This window comes from Stomoxys calcitrans, chromosome 3 (genome assembly GCF_963082655.1).
Source record: "Stomoxys calcitrans chromosome 3, idStoCalc2.1, whole genome shotgun sequence".
NCBI classification, from domain to species: Eukaryota; Metazoa; Arthropoda; class Insecta; order Diptera; family Muscidae; genus Stomoxys; species Stomoxys calcitrans.
Genome location: NC_081554.1, coordinates 90,788,320 through 90,804,540, shown reverse-complemented (window position 1 = coordinate 90,804,540; position 16,221 = coordinate 90,788,320). Strand labels below are relative to the sequence as shown.

The window sequence follows — 16,221 nt, the reverse complement described above, 5'->3', positions numbered from 1 at the left end:
TTTTCTTGGGTTCTCTTTAACTTTTTTGTAAATGGTTTAAATAGTAAAAACTCAAGCACTCATAAATGCAGTAGTAGTAGTAGAGAGTATTATTTATTACGTACGTATTGTTATTTGAATAGTTTAATAAACAATTTTTTGTTGCTTTTTTCTGCCTTTTAGTAGTTTTAAAAAAATCCACAAACAAAAAACTTGGTTTATAAGTTAAAAAACCCAAAAACAAAAACACTTGTAAAGGTTAGTAGAAAATATTAAACAAAACGAAACAAGAACAATTAAACAAATTAATCAACGCAACTTCTAACGAATGTAACTATGACAAGTGATGGACGGAAGACTAGAGTATTTTCATGAATGTTCCAAAACAAAAAAAAAAATGCACCATCTACTGCAGCGGTAGTAGATGGTGATGGTGTTGGTGGCGGAACTACAGGGAGCAACTCCTAGTTTGAAAATCTTTCATGAACTGGGGGAGTTATTATACGGAACAAGGGATACACGCTACAACTCTGTCATACAAGTGTTGTGATCGATTGATTTTGTCTAGGGTTGTCTTTTACGAGTACGCATAAAATAATGTTGAATGGGAACTTGGGATTAAAGGGGAACTTGGACATAACATTGTAGATGGATCAAAAGGAATTTTGAATGTTTGTACAGAATTGGTTTTCCTGCACCCAAATAGTAGGCTATTGTGTTTTAAAGGTTTCGGGAAAGCATTAATCTTTCTAGGTAATATGAGTTACTTGACTTCATCGCATAGTAATCTATTTCATTGTACAATGCGGACCATATTTGGATAAAGCTGCCATATAAACCGATCTTGGGTCTTGACTTCTTGTGCTTCTAGAGGGCGCATTTATAATCCAATTTGACTGAAATTTTGCACATGGCGTTTTGGTATGTTCAAGCGCCTACTTTTACTCCTTCGAAATTTAGCATGATTTCCACAGTCGAATGGACGGACATGGCTAGATGGACCCTTGACTGAATAAGCGTAGTATCTGCATGTGTTAATCTGTTTAGATGTACTATGCACCATACAGATTACCTATTGCGTGAACTATTCCGGCATTATACCGGAAGAAGAAACCAAGGCAATTCAAAAAGGATCCCCACAAACACTTTAATGATAACTGGCAGGTTGTATTTGAAAAATTCTAAGCCGGGTAATCACGGAATGCGTAAGGTAGTATGGTAATAAAGTGAGGACTTCTAGTGTGGACACCTTTAAATTTGTCGCCGCACTTCGAGTTGAGGTAGGAAGAGCATAATGGTCGGTATGAGGACGAAAATCCTACGGACCGTGAGGAGACGAGCCTATTATTCAAAAGGAAGTAAGTAGGATATCAGTATAGCTTTCAGTAACATACGGGAGGCAACCGTAGTGCAGAGCTTAGCACGTTCGCCTATGACGCTGAACGACTAGTTTCGAATTAACATGGACAGACGGACATAGCTAAATCGAATCAGAAGGTGATTATGAGTCGATCGGTATACTTATCTGGGTGTTACAAACCAACTCAAATTGCAAATTTTGCCCATGAACATTCCACTAAGGAACAGGGGCAAACTTCTCACATATCAATGAGGGCAGACCGATTCAAGTTTAAGCTCAATGATAAACCGAGTCCGAACGGCGTGCCGCAGTGCGACACCTCTTTGGAGATAAGTTTTACATGGCTTAGTAAAATGTTGCCAGCATTAGGAGGGGAAAACCACCGCTGAAAATTTTGGGACGGATTAATTTTCGCGCCCTTTTTTCAATATAATCCTACCAAACCTAAGCCGTTATTACTGCCGTGTAAAAAGTGCGATATAATGGAGATAACGTTGTAGAGCAACATTTTTTATCACAGGTTCTGTGATAAAGGACATATGTTGAGCTAAGAGTTTGTATTCAAACTGCCAGATAAACCGATCTTGAAGTTTGATTTCTTGAGCCACTAGAGGGCGCAATTCTTGTACGATTTGGCTGAGATTTAGCATTACTTGGTTTGCTACGACTTCCAACAACTGTGCTAAATATGTTTCAAATCGGTTCATAACCTGATATAGCTGCCATATAAACCGATCTTAGGACTTGACTTCTTGAGCATCTAGAGGGCGCAATTCTTATCCGATTTGGCTGAGATTTTGCATCTTGTGTTTTGGTATCACTTTCAACAACTGTGTTAAGAATCGCTCAAATCGGTTGATAACCTGATATACCCGCCATATAAACCGATCTTGGGTCTTGACTTCTTGAGCGACTAGAGGGCGCAATTCTCATCCGATTTGGGTCACTTTTAGCATGAAGTGTTTCCTTATGACTACCACCAAATGTGGTAAGTATGGTTGAAATCGGTCTATAACCTGATATACCTGCCATATAAACCGATCTTGGATCTTGACTTCTTGAGCCACTAGTAGGCGCAATTCTCATCCGATTTGGCTGACATTTTGCATGAAGTATTTCTTTATGACTACCACCAAATGTGGTAAGTATGGTTGAAATCGGTCCATAACCTGATATACCTGCCATATAAACCGATCTTGCGACTTGACATCTTGAGGCGATAGAGGGCGCAATTCTCATCCGATTTGGATGAAATTTTGCATGAAGTTGTTTATTATGACTTCCAACAACTGTGTCAAATATCAAATCATTACATCAAATATTTAAATCGGTCTATAACTTAATATAGCTGCCATATAAACCGATCTAGGATCTTGACTTCTTGAACCACTGGAGGGCGCAATTCTTATCCGATTTGGCTGAAAATTAGCACGAAGTAGTTTGTTGTGACTTCCAATAACTGTGTTAAATATGGATCAAATCGGTCTATAACCTGATATAGCTGCCATATATACGGATCTGGGATCTTAACTTCTAAGGCCTCTAGAGGGCGCCTTCTCCCATGACCTTCAACATACGTGTTCAATATAGTTTTAATCGATCAGCTCCCATATAAACAGATCTCCGAATATGCTTCTTAAGCCCCTACAAGGCACAATTCTTATCCGAATGGACTGAAATATTACCCAATGGCTTCTATTATGGTCTTCAACATAGAGCATAACAATTCTTTTCCATTATTCTTTGTTTGCCAAAAAAGAAATACCGGGAAAAGAACTCGACAAATGCGATCCATGGTGGAGGGTATATAATGTTGGGCCCGGCGAACTTAGCACGCTCTTACTTGTTTACACTCAACACAACAGGATAGGGGCATACTAATCTAGGCATTCCTATTGATGTAGGCCGTTCATGATTTCAAATGGATCATATCGGTTAATATTTGGATATAGCCCCCATATAAACCTATCCCCCATCTGACTTCTTGAACCCCTGGAGCGGCAGTTTTTGTCCGATTTGGCTTAGATTTTGCACAAAGTGAGCTTTTATGACTTCGAATAACAGTGCCAAGTACTGCCCAAATCGGTCTATAACCTGATATAGCTCCCATAAAAACTAATCTCCTGATTTGACTTCTGGACCCCCTTAGAATCGGCCAATTTTGTCCTATTTGGCTGAAACTTAGCATGTGATATTTTGTTATGACTTTCAACAAATGTGTCAAGTACGATCCAAATCGGTCCACAAACTGATATAGCTCCCATAAAAACCGATCTCCCGATTTGGCTTCATAAGTCCTTAATCCAAAAGTATGCCCTTCAACTAAATTTTTTTTATAAAGTTTAAGCAGAATCCATGGTGGTGTGTTCCAAGATTCGGCCCAGCCGAACTTAGCACGCTTTTACTTGATGTTTTTTATTACAACATAATTGTCTTCAAAGATCTAAAGTATGAACAAACATTCTAATGGGATTTCATGGGAGTGGTAATGGATTTGTGATATTAACAGAGAATAACATTAAAGTAAATAGTAAACAATAAAAAATGAATTTTAGCAATAAAGAAATAAAGGGGAATTTATTAAAAAAAAGAAAAGAAGTGAAATAATTCAACATCATTTTACCATTATGACACTGTACTCACTAAAACACAGATACTGGTACACACACACACATAAACACACTTACATACACATCAATTGGTAATCGGTATTTGGTACTGGTGTGTAGTATGTGGCAATTTGATTGTATTTGGCATCGAATTGAAATAATCGAACAATGCAAAATTATGCGATATGGACGAACGATAAGAGACGAGTAGAAAAAGAGCTGATTGATGTAGTAGAAGTAGGCGAACATAAAAAGTATCACAGGAAAGGTTGACATTTTATAGTGAACATTTATGTTTTAAGGAACACACATTGAATAAGTTTTTTTTTTCTTAAAAATTTTCAGTTATTCTATTGTCTTGCCTTTGCTTTTCATTTGACATTTAACATAACACAAAAAATATACAACACAAAATTTTAATGCCACTTAAAGACGTACGATCCCGGGAGTAACTAAAAATACACAAGAAATCAATAAAAGGAAAAAAACATAAAAAACATTAATAAATTATTAGTAGTGTTCTGTTTTTGTATTAATGGTTATGAATACACATTTGGTTATCCATACAACGTGTCGATTATAACCGACACCACAACCGCTCAACACCAACAAGGTAGAAATTACGGATATATGTACCAAATAATATTTAAATTTATAAAGTAGATCTGAAGTCGGACTCACTTTGACAATTGCAGACAAGTATTATGTTATGACAGTTCAAAGCGTTTGGTGTATCTTTACATGATAAGGCCATACAGATTTACTACTAATTTCCTATGAATACGCCTGCGGTAGTCAGCAAAATGCTGTATACGATCTTAAGTTCAGAAATATGTAGCTCTGAGTTTGGTAGTACCAGAAAATAAACTCAGAAGACGCTTACTCCCCCATCAATTTCTAATAATTTTAAATATGTATGCTGAATACACGTTACAGTCACCGTTCGCACTAGGGCCTGGGCGTTGCCTGATGTGCGTTTTATTTTTGAATAATCGCTTACTGAGAAATCCTCAATCATTCGAAATTTCAGTTTGTCTAACCCTGCTTTGCCATTTCTAATTTCTATGAATATGCCTGCGGTAGCCCACAATAAGCTGTATACGATCTTAAGTTCGGAAATATTGGGTTGCCCAAAAAGTAATTGCGGATTTTTTAAAAGAAAGTAAATGCATTTTTAATAAAACTTAGAATGAACTTTAATCAAATATACTTTTTTACACTTTTTTGAAAAAATTTGTCAACGCCGACTATATGAAAAATCCGCAATTACTTTTTGGGCAACCCAATATATAGCTCTGAGGCTGGTAGTGCCAGGAAACAAACTCAGAAGACGCTTACTCCCCCACCAATCTCTAATAATTTTAAATATGTATGCTGAATACACGTTACAGGCCTTGAGCATTATTGTGCGTTTTATTTTTGAATAATCGCTTACTGAGAAATCCTCAATCATTCGAAATTTCAGTTTGTCTAACCCAACCCTAAGCCAGCGTCTCGGTGCTCTCTAACTAACTTAATCGGAATGTTGTCTACCCCCAATTTCTGCTGAGTAATAAGTCAGGTTAGATTGAAAATATTAATACGGCCCATGTCACTATGGACACACACCTAATCCAGTAATCGGCTTGTTGTGCGCTCTAAAAACTATTAAGTAACCTCTAAAAAAGAAAATTTTTAGTTAGCAATTCCGTACTACTTACAAAATCTTTAATTGTTTTCAATACCATTCCCCTATGTTCGTGTCTGACATTGTGTCTCCACCTAAGTGCCGGTATCTGTTGGACGGGAAAGCCGGGCAATGACAAAGGAAATGCTCCACCGTCTATTAATCTTCCCCGCATGCCCTACACATGTTATCACTTGCCGACCCGATTTTACATAAGTGAGCTCGTAGTCCTATGTGTCCTGTTATGATACCAATATCTATACAGACCTCCTTCTTGCTTCCTTTCAGTAATTGCCTCGTCTTTTCACGATCTGGATCCCCCATAGAATTTTCGCCGTCCTACCGACCGTTTCGCTGTTCCACAATGTTGCATGCGCATTCGTCTCCCACCCCCTTAACTCGGACTGCGTCGACCCGAAAGGCTTCGGGTTAACCAATTTATTGACGGTAATCCTCTGGCCTTCACCGCCAAATTGCGACCTTTTCCTTTCCCCTTACATTGTTATGGCCCGGCACCCAAACGGTGCGGATTTTCCCACCTTTAGAGAAGGCGTTCATCTCCTTATTACACTGCAAGACTGTTCGTGACCTTACCGTCCTGGTTGTTATTGCCCTTATGGCAATTTTACTGTCGGTTAAGATGTTCACACTCGACGTCCTCACGTTAACACCACACCACACCACTTCTCGCATTCCGCGATCACCTGGATCTCCGCCTGCAGGACAGTATTATGGTCAGGCAGTCAAAACAGATTTCAGTCCCTGGGTTCTCAATGTAAAGCCCCAGGTCCACTCTGTCCTCTAGCTTTGATCCATCCGTGTAGCATGATCTTCCAGATGGCAATACTAGGGTTCCGTCAATCCAAGACTGTGCCGATGGCAGCAGTGCCTCGCACTCGACTTCAAGGTTCGTCTCAGGTATCCGATCGAAAACCTCTTCCCTTCCTTCCAGGTTTCCTTTCGTCGTCTCGATTGTACCGCGATTGTATTAGCTGCACCCATCGCCTTAAGTGTTATAGCCGCAGTGGCTGCCTCAAACTTAATCTGTATGTCAATGGGTCGGATACATAGAATAGTCCCCAGTGCCCTAGTGGTCGTGGTCCTCATCGCTCCGCCTATGCCAAGACAACATGTTCTCTGAACCTGTTGTATGGTCCTTATGTTGTTTTCTCCAAACAGTCCGCCAAACTACTGAAGTGTAAGTAAGTATTGGTCTAATCACGCTCCTGTAAGGCCAGTGGATTATCCTAGGATTCAGGCATATGTCATATGCAAGACCCTTTCGGGTTTTATGCATAGCTCGTTCGGATCCTTACCCCTTACAAGTATTATAACATCGTCTGCGTAGCAGACGGGTTCAAATCCCTCCTCAGTCAGCATCCATAATAGGTCATTTATGGTGGTGATAAAATGCCCCCCTGTGGCGTGCCCTGTGCCACTTTCTCCCTTATATTTATGCCATGGGACACACAATTTATCCACCTGTTCCTTATCATATGGTTTATCCAGTCTCTAAGGAACGGGTCCACCCGGTACTAGTCTCAGGATAGGATCAGTGTGTCGGTCCGCACATTGTTAAGAACCCCATCGATGTCAATGCTTACTGCCAGTGTGTACGTTTTGTCTCCACCTACTGAGTTGGCTGGATGTCATACTCTTTATCATGGTGTCCACAATACGTTCTAGGGTTTTGAGTAAAAAGGACGTAAAGTTTATGAGTCTGTAGGCCTTTACTGTCGCATAACTTGCCTTGCCGGGCTTGGGTATAAACACCACCCTTGCCTTCTGCCAGGCTTTCGGAGTATATGAAAGTCCTAGGCCCGCTGTGAATTTCTTCTGAGAAACTCTAACCTGTCCTAGGCCCGGAATTTCTTCTGAGAAACTCTAACCTGTACCTATTGGTTTTATTTTCGGATGTATGGAAGAATCATAAGCAATGGCAAAGGTGATCCCACATCCTATTGTATATGCCTGATACGGCTGGCAATCTTTTGGGGGCAACTCATAAAGCCACAGCTCCAAGAAGCTATCATTGTGGGAGGTGGACTTTCAGTGAGTCAACATAGCGTCCTGACAGGAATGTCCGCGATCAAAGCTTTCAAAAATGTGGCAGCTAGGAGAAGAAATAAATACTCCAGACCAGTTGTCATCTTGACCACAATGCATGTGAAGAAAGCATTTAATCATTGGTCCTCAGGTGGACCAACGTCATCCGGGCACTCAGAGAGGACCGGCGGATCTGATGAGAATAATGAGAAGTTACCTGAATAGCAGTGAATATGAGTTCACCTCAGTAGCGGCGTAGGGCTCCATACTTGATCCAGATCTTTGGAATGCTAATTATGATGGAATACTACGAACAAAAATGACATACGGAATCTTTCTTGAATGATGCGATGACGATATCGCTACCCGTCATCACGGCAAGTGACACGGAAGAGGCATAGGACAAACTACTGCAGGTGGCGTTAAAGGCAGGGACTGCCGGGACTTCCACGGCATGCAACTTGCGACCCAGAAGACGGAGTTGCTACTCGTGACGAGCAAAAATATCTCCGTAGAAATGAGTATAAGCATAGACGACATTGCGGTGTAGGCTAATGGTGATTTAGATTGTGAAAACAATTTTACACTTTTACGGGACAACATTTTGCAAATGTCGCCCTAACCCTCTCATAGTGTTACACTTTTTGCATTTTGCAATCGAACATGTTCATACGACTATATGTAGTAACTGCATCCAAATAATACTGCGAAAACCCCATAATCGTCTTCGGATAAAAAACTTTCTAGCAATGCAACTAATATGCCGTAAGCTAAATAAAACACGTTCACTTTTTCCATTTTTATTACATATTAACTTTTAAAATATTGCTGCATTTTCCAAACATTCAGAAAATTTTGTCTTCTCCTTCTGTTCAAAAAAATTTGCTTGAATGATAGCCGCTGATTGTAAATAAGTGCGACATTCTCCGCCGTAGACTTCGCACGGTATAAGATATGCAACATTTTTGCACTCTCTCTGTTGACAACAACATTAGAAACGAACACTACACTCGGTGATGGGGTGAAATTATTTGGAATACGAACGAATAGAAAATTTCGATTTCAGTGCAACATGTCGAAAAAATGCTACACAATCGAAATCACCATAGGATATCGGTTTAATATCCGATCCAATTGAAAACCAAGCTGACCTATGCAGAGCAAATACAGCACGCGACGAAAAGCGCGGCAAGGATAAGAGCTCAACAAAGTCGATTGTTGACCAACATAGGTGGGCCACTTCCCAGCAGATTCGTAATGGAGATATGCAGTAGCATACTCCCATATGGGAAGGAAATATTGGGTCAGACACTGCAGACAGCATGTCAAGTGAAATCTCTGCTCTCAGGACGGTAGCTGTTTAAGTTCAAATTATTATCTTAAGAGCATTTTCTTTCTCTACACCCCCTTATGGGAGCTTGCTTGCCTTGTTCGGATGTAGAAAGGGACCTTCCAATATCGAAACGACGCCTCCCAGAAACTTCTGAGAACAAAGAATAGCATAGCAAACAACTTATAAAAGTTGAGTTATTATTCAAAAAGTGTGTGTTATTATTCAAAACACTTTGACTGGCTAGTGGATCATTTCTTTCTCAAATTGTCTAAGGCCTTCATACCCATTCTTTAAATAGAAAGCATTGAATATGATCTCGAGCTGGAAGATGTTCGAAAAATGACGAAAAGATTTTAAAGGTCAAATTTTTCCTATATTAAGTTTTATTTTTGTAAACTCCAAACATTTAGAGCAAAAATATTTTTTTACATATTGAAAGAATTTTGCGCTCTACTCCCCAATACCTTTCATTTCAGCCCCACATTGACCTGGTCGGTAAATATGCCCGATTTAGTGGTGTTTTGGGGAGTGGGTTTGTTCACCAAACACTTAGTCCTGAAAATAAATCAGCATCGTGCTATACTCTCAAATATCATTTATTTGAACCCCATATTGCCAATGGCCTCAAAATTTCCTTTTTTAATCTTAAATATCTATCATTTAAAACCCTTATGTCCGGTTTGGGATATGGGCCCGAAAAACTATCAATATCGAGCTCCACTGCCATGAAGACCCAAAGTGTCTTGGTGAGCAAATACGTCCTATTTGGAGGTTATTATGGAGGTGGGCCTAGACAGATGGCCCCGAATATTGATTTCAGATCCGTGGTCTACCACCATATATCTTTCATTTGAGCCCTGGCTCTGAAAGTATATATCAGTCCTATTTGGATGGTGTTATGGGGGTGGGGTGGATCCATCGACTTATTTTATCAAAATCGAAAATTACCAACGGCTCTTGCTGCTGCTCCGTGTGCCCAGGTTCGCATTAACGTCAAAAAATACCCAAGAATAGAGCTACCTTAGAAAAAGTTTAGCTCGAGTTAGGAAAAGGGGGTCGCAATGAAATTTGGATTAGCGTAAAGTAGGCGACTGAAACCAGTTACAAAAATTTTTCCCGTCACGTTTTGGGGGAAAATTGGCTCAAACGTTTTAATGTCTTGCATTTGATGGTCCAAAAATTATAAATTTATGACAATAATCCTACTTCTTTTGACAGCAGTTCCTATTTTATGCCAAAAACATTAAATCCAGCTTTCTTCGATAAACAAAAATAAAAAGAATTTTTGAAAATTCAAAATATTTGTAAAAAATTGCTAGTCAATGCAAATTCTCTTAATTGTGAATATACTAGCATATGCCCTGTCGCTTCGCTGCCCCCGATGGTACACCCAGTATCAAGGTGTAACTGTATCGCAATTTTAATAGTTTAAGCCTTAGTGCCTAAATGTACGAATTAAAAAAAAAAACCTCTGGTCGGCCGCTGTCGCAATTTTGAAATCTTTAGCTCAGTCCGTAAATTAAAGTACAACTGAATATACAAATTTCAAAATAATCTTCTAGTCATCCGTTACATACTCCCAAGATATACCTGTTTCCCTAATTTCACAGATCTAGCTCAGTCTGTAAATAAAGCACCACTTTGTACGTTTAAGTACCAAAATGAACGAATATCAAAAAAAATATTTTAATCGCTCGGTACATAGTGCCTAGATGTAACTGTATTCCAAATTTCAGAGTTGTAGCTCAATCCGTAAGGATGGTGCCATATTGTACGTATTAGTACGTGCGAATACCAACAAAATCTTCTAGTCTCCTGGAACATACTGCCAAGATGTGACTGTACCCAAATTTCAGATCTGTAGCTCAATCTATAAAGAAAGTACTAAATAATACCAATTACAGCACTTACTATTTATTTCACTCCTGGTACCATTTCAACATTTCATATTTGGTACAACTATAGTATATTTGTCAAGACATGGATCATTTTGGCAAATTTTTGAATTGTATCCTTCTCCGTTCACTGTAAAAGTAAATAAGCTATTTCGTACTTCTTGGTACCAAAATGTATGACTTGTTAAAAAATACTTAGTCAGCCAACATATATTTCTAAGTAGAATCTACATATTAAATTTCAGAACCCTAGTTCAATGCGTAAAGAATGTATGAAATGGTACCAAATACGAAACGGAAGAAACCGTTTCCATTACAATTTTTATACCCTCCACCATAGGATGGGGGGTATACTAATTTCGTCATTCTGTTTTTTTTTATGTTTTTTATGTCCATCTAGCCATGTCCGTCCGTCTGTCTGTCGAAAGCACGCAAACTTCCGAAAAAGTAAAGCTAGCCGCTTGAAATTTTGTACAAATACTTCTTATTAGTGTAGGTCGGTTGGTATTGTAAATGGGCCATATCGGTTCATGTTTTGATATAGCTGTCATATAAACCGATCTTGGGTTTTGACTTCTTGAGCCTCTAGAGTGCGCAATCCGATTGGAATGAAATTTTGCACGCCGTGTTTAGTTATGATATTCAACAATTGTGCCAAGTATGGTCCAAATCGGTACATAACCTGATATAGCAGTCATATAAACCGATCTTGGGTCTTGGCTTCTTGAGCCTCTAGAGGGCGCAATTCATATCCGATTTGAATGAATTTTTGAACGAAGTACTTTGTTATGACATTCAACAATTGTGCCAACTATGGTTCAAATCGGTCCATAACCTGATATAGCTGCCATATAACCCTTCTTGGGTCTTGATTTCTTAAGCCTCTAAGTGCGCAATTCGTATCCGATTGGAATGAAATTTTGCTTGACGTATTTTATTCTTACTCCCAACAACTGTGTCAAATAAGTTTCAAATCGGTTCATAACCTAATATAGCTGCCAAGTAAACCAATCTGGGATATGGACTTCTTGAGCCTCTAGAGGTCGCAGTTATTATCCGATTTGCCTGGAATTTTGTACGACGGTTCCTCTCATGACCGTCAACATACGTGTTTATTATGGTCTGAATCGGTACCCATATAAATCGATCTCTATATTTTAGTTCTTGAGACCCCAAAGGGCTCAATTCTTATTCGAATTGGCTGACATTTTACACATATAATTTAGTTGTGGTCCAATCCGGACCATATCTTGATATCGCTCTAATAGAAGATCAAATCTTTTCTTATATCCTTTTTTGCCTAAGAAGAAATGGCGGAAAAAGAATTCGACAATTGCGACCCATGGTGGAGGGTATGTAAGATTCGGCCCGGCCGAACGTAGCACGCTTTTACTTGTTCACATTATTTCTATCTACCCCTTTTATTTCGCAACATCAATCATTTAAGCCAAATTTCGAAGTTCTAGTTCTACCCGTTCGCCCTATGCAAAGTTCACCTATTTCGTACCTTTTTTTTGGTACTTTTTTGTTTCTAAATGTCCAAAAACTATTTTGGCATCCCAATTTAGGTTGCCATAAAGTACCTAAATTCCACAATTCAAAGCTCTAACTCAATTGTGGTACTAGACGTACCATTTTTACTACTTCCGGTATTATTTTTGGAAATTTTTGTCAACAAATGTTATATTTTCGAAATGCTCCTTAATTTGAGCCCAAAATCATTATTCTAGCCCCATCCGTTCGCGCTGGGCAAAAAGTCACAATTTCGTACTTTTTAGTACCAAAACGTGCGAATATCACAAAACCCGGTCTTATCGCTCGCCTACGACCCAGGGCCCACATTCGTGAAAAATTTCATGATTCTAGCTTTAGCCGTTTGGGCTGGACGTTGATCAGTCAGTCAGCCAATCAGTCAATCATGCTTCTCTTTTATATATAGAGACAAAATTTCATCGAAATCAGACAACGGATTCGAGGCGCAATGGGTTAATATTTTATCTTCAAAAATATTTGTTGGAATTTGTCTTTAGAAAAAAGTTAAGGAAAGTGCTTTTGGAATAGATATATAAGAGAACACGCAAAATTTCGTGTAAATAGCACCACCTATCTCCGAGATTAGGGTAAGGGGGAGTGTCCGCCCGCCAGGACTCGTTTAAACCCCACCATATTGGTGTTGAGCGTTGAAAGTTATTATTGTAATAATAATATAAATGAATAATTGTACGACATATATGATTGTTTAATAAAAAAATATGTATATAAGCCAAATTTTAGTACAAAGCATTGATTTAATAACCAAAGACAATAATTAGAATACACAAAAAATACCCTTTGTTCTATGTCAAGTTAGTTTTATGTTTAACTCTCTATACGGATGTACTATTATACCAACAATTACCGAAGCACACCAAAATTAGACGAATGACTTGGTTTTAGTAGGTTTACCACACAATGCAACTGGGTTACTCTTAGTAGTACTTTTGGTGTGTTATCGACAGTACGGTTATTAGTAGACGTTTTGTAAACACGGTATCGGATCAAAATTCAAAAAAGAAAATCATAGCATACTCGTTTAGCGGATCATGATGTTGCAACGACTGCGCGTCTTTTGTAAAGGGGGATAGATAGGTTCGAGAAAGTTGTAAAATACAGGTTGTTTTGGTACATGTGGTTGTCTTTTTTGTGGTACATTTGCAAAAATGAAATGTTCACGCAGATTGAAAGTTGCGGTTTGCTTGTGGGTACATTTGCTTGTCTATTTGGGAGTAGTATAATTGGTATAAAATTTGGAAACAAAACAAAAACTAACTGAAACATGTCAATTGGGAAAGTTTAACTGTAAGTAGACAATGTACCGCGTGAGGAGAAAGCTAAAAAAATAAAATCGAAATAAATTGAGAACAATTAATGAGAGAACCAAAAACAGATTCAAAAGCATTGTTAGGTTGTGGAGGTGGTGGTGTTGTTTTGGGGGGACAGAGAGAAAGAGTTGAGAGAGAAAACATCTAGGAATAGAACTAGAAACATCAATAGTATAAGGAAAGGGGAGGGGGTAAACACAGTGTTTTGTTGGAAGGTTGGAACATTTTAATATGGGCTAACAAAACAAAGCCTTTCTAAGGATATACAATAAATATGAGTATGTATAGGTATATATATATTGTGTGTTATAGATATTTATAGTATGTTCTAATATATATATGTACTTAGTAAACTATTATAGTTAAAAGAAACATGGAAATAATTAATAAAAGTAATTGAGTAAAGTATAAGAAAAATTCTTAAAGTAGAGTAGGTAGGAGTAACGCTTTAATCAAACAAATCATAAAAATACAAGTCAATTAATTTCAATTTCATTGCCAATGTCTCAATCAGAAGCAAATTTACATTTTCAGTTTCAGTTCTAAGGAAATTTAATTTGAAATTTTGGTATGTCTTTTATATAAACACAAAAAAAAAATAAAAAAAATATTACAAATACAGGACAATTCTAATTGAAGTTCGTTTCAAAGTAAGTTGTAAAAGTAAAACATAAAAAGAAGGTTCATTTATGTTGTTTACCTTGGTCCCAATCGAATTCTCTATCCCAATCTCTTTCTCGTTCTCTCTCCCATTCTCTTGCTCTTTCGCGCTCCCATTCAAGATCGCGCTGCCTTTCGCGTGGTGTACGGCGACCCTTTGAGAACTCGTTGTCCCAATAGTCGCGTTCATAGTCTTCGTCCCTTTCCCGTTCGCGACTTGAAATGTCACGCTCTCGACTACCCTCGCGTTCAATGGAGCCCATGCGATAATCGCGCTCATCCTCGCCTCCATCAACTAGTTGGAGACCACAAGTTGCGTTACATTACATTACGTTACGTTATTTACAAACGATACACACACACACAGAGAAAGAGTCGAGAGAACGAGTAAGATCGATTCGATTGTATGTGGTTTGGTTAAGTTTTTATTTTTTTAATTAAAAAAATAAACAATAAAAAAGTAGAATAAACATAATTTACAAAAATTTGTTAAATAGTGTCAGTAGGTATTCTTTATGGTTTTTTTTTTTTAAATAAATCCAACTAAAAAGTTATGGAATAATGTTTTCTTCTTTTATCTATTTATTTATTTTTTTGTCACGTGTGATTGAGCGTGAGTAGTTGTTCTAATGTTTTTGATTTTTTTCGTAGGCCTAAATCTAATGCTTTTTTCATATGTCAAAAGAGCATTTTCTTAAAACGAGTTGTGACATTGAGATGACTTTGACATGATGTCCAAGTAAAACTAGAATTGGCGAAATAAAAACTTCAAAGCTCGTTTTGGCGACAAACTTACCAGGTGGTGTTGGACCCATATGGGCCTGATCTGTGGTAGGTGAAGCTTCCTGAGGTATTGGTCTAGGTATGGAAGGAGCTGCTGTTATATCTGGATGTGTAGCTCTCCAATAGGTCTAAATATGAAAAGAAAAAGAAGAAAATGTTTGTTAACATTTTGTCTACGAAAAGGGATTAAAAATAAAATGGTCTTAAAAAGGCCACCTCGTCGCACAGGTTAGCTATAGCGCCTAAGGCTGTGTTTTGAATACCTAAATGAACAAATAATAAGAAAAAGGTCGAAAGATCGGTCTATATGGCAGCTATATTCAAATCTGGACCGATCTGGAACAAATTTAAGAAGGATGTCGAAGGGCCAAACTTCGGCGGCTTGGGACAATAAATGAGCATTATATGTGCCCAAAACCTTTAATCGAGAGATCGCTCTATATGGCAGCTATATCCACATCTGGACCGATCTGTGCCGAATTAAAAACAGTTGTCAGAGAGCCTAACACAACTCATTGTCCCAAATTTCTGCAAAATCGGACAATAAATGCGCCTTTTATGGGAGCAAGACCTTAAATCAGGAGATCGGTCTATATTGCAGCTATATCCAAATCTGGAACGATCGCAGCCAAATTGAAGAAGAATGTCGAAAGGCGTAACACATCACACTGTCATAAATTTCAGCGAAATCGGATAATAAATGTGGCTTTTATGGGCCTAAGACCCTAAATCGGCGTATCGGTCTATATGACTGCTATATTCAAATCTGGCCCGATCTAGACCAAATTGAAGGGAGTTGTCGAAAGGCCTAACACAATTCACTGTCCCAAATCTTGGCGAGATCGGACAATAAATTTGGCTTTTATGGGCCTGAGACCCTAAATCGTCGGATCGGTCTATATGGGGGCTATATCAAAACATAGTCCGATATAGCCCATCTTCGAACTTAACCTGCTTATGGATAAAAAAAGAAATTGTGCAAAGTTTCAGCTCAATATCTCTATTTTTAAAGACTGTAGCGTGATTTTC

At 38.3% G+C, this 16,221-nt stretch overlaps 1 protein-coding gene across 1 annotated transcript in view; it reads right to left on the bottom strand.

Moving 5' to 3' along the window:
• Positions 1-16,221, bottom strand: part of LOC106087771 (voltage-dependent L-type calcium channel subunit beta-2) — a 91,701-nt gene that overhangs the window by 14,193 nt on the left and 61,287 nt on the right. Inside the window, 2 exon segments of the mRNA XM_013252926.2 lie at positions 14,450-14,704; positions 15,206-15,320. Coding sequence (XP_013108380.2) covers positions 14,450-14,704; positions 15,206-15,320 — 370 coding nt within the window.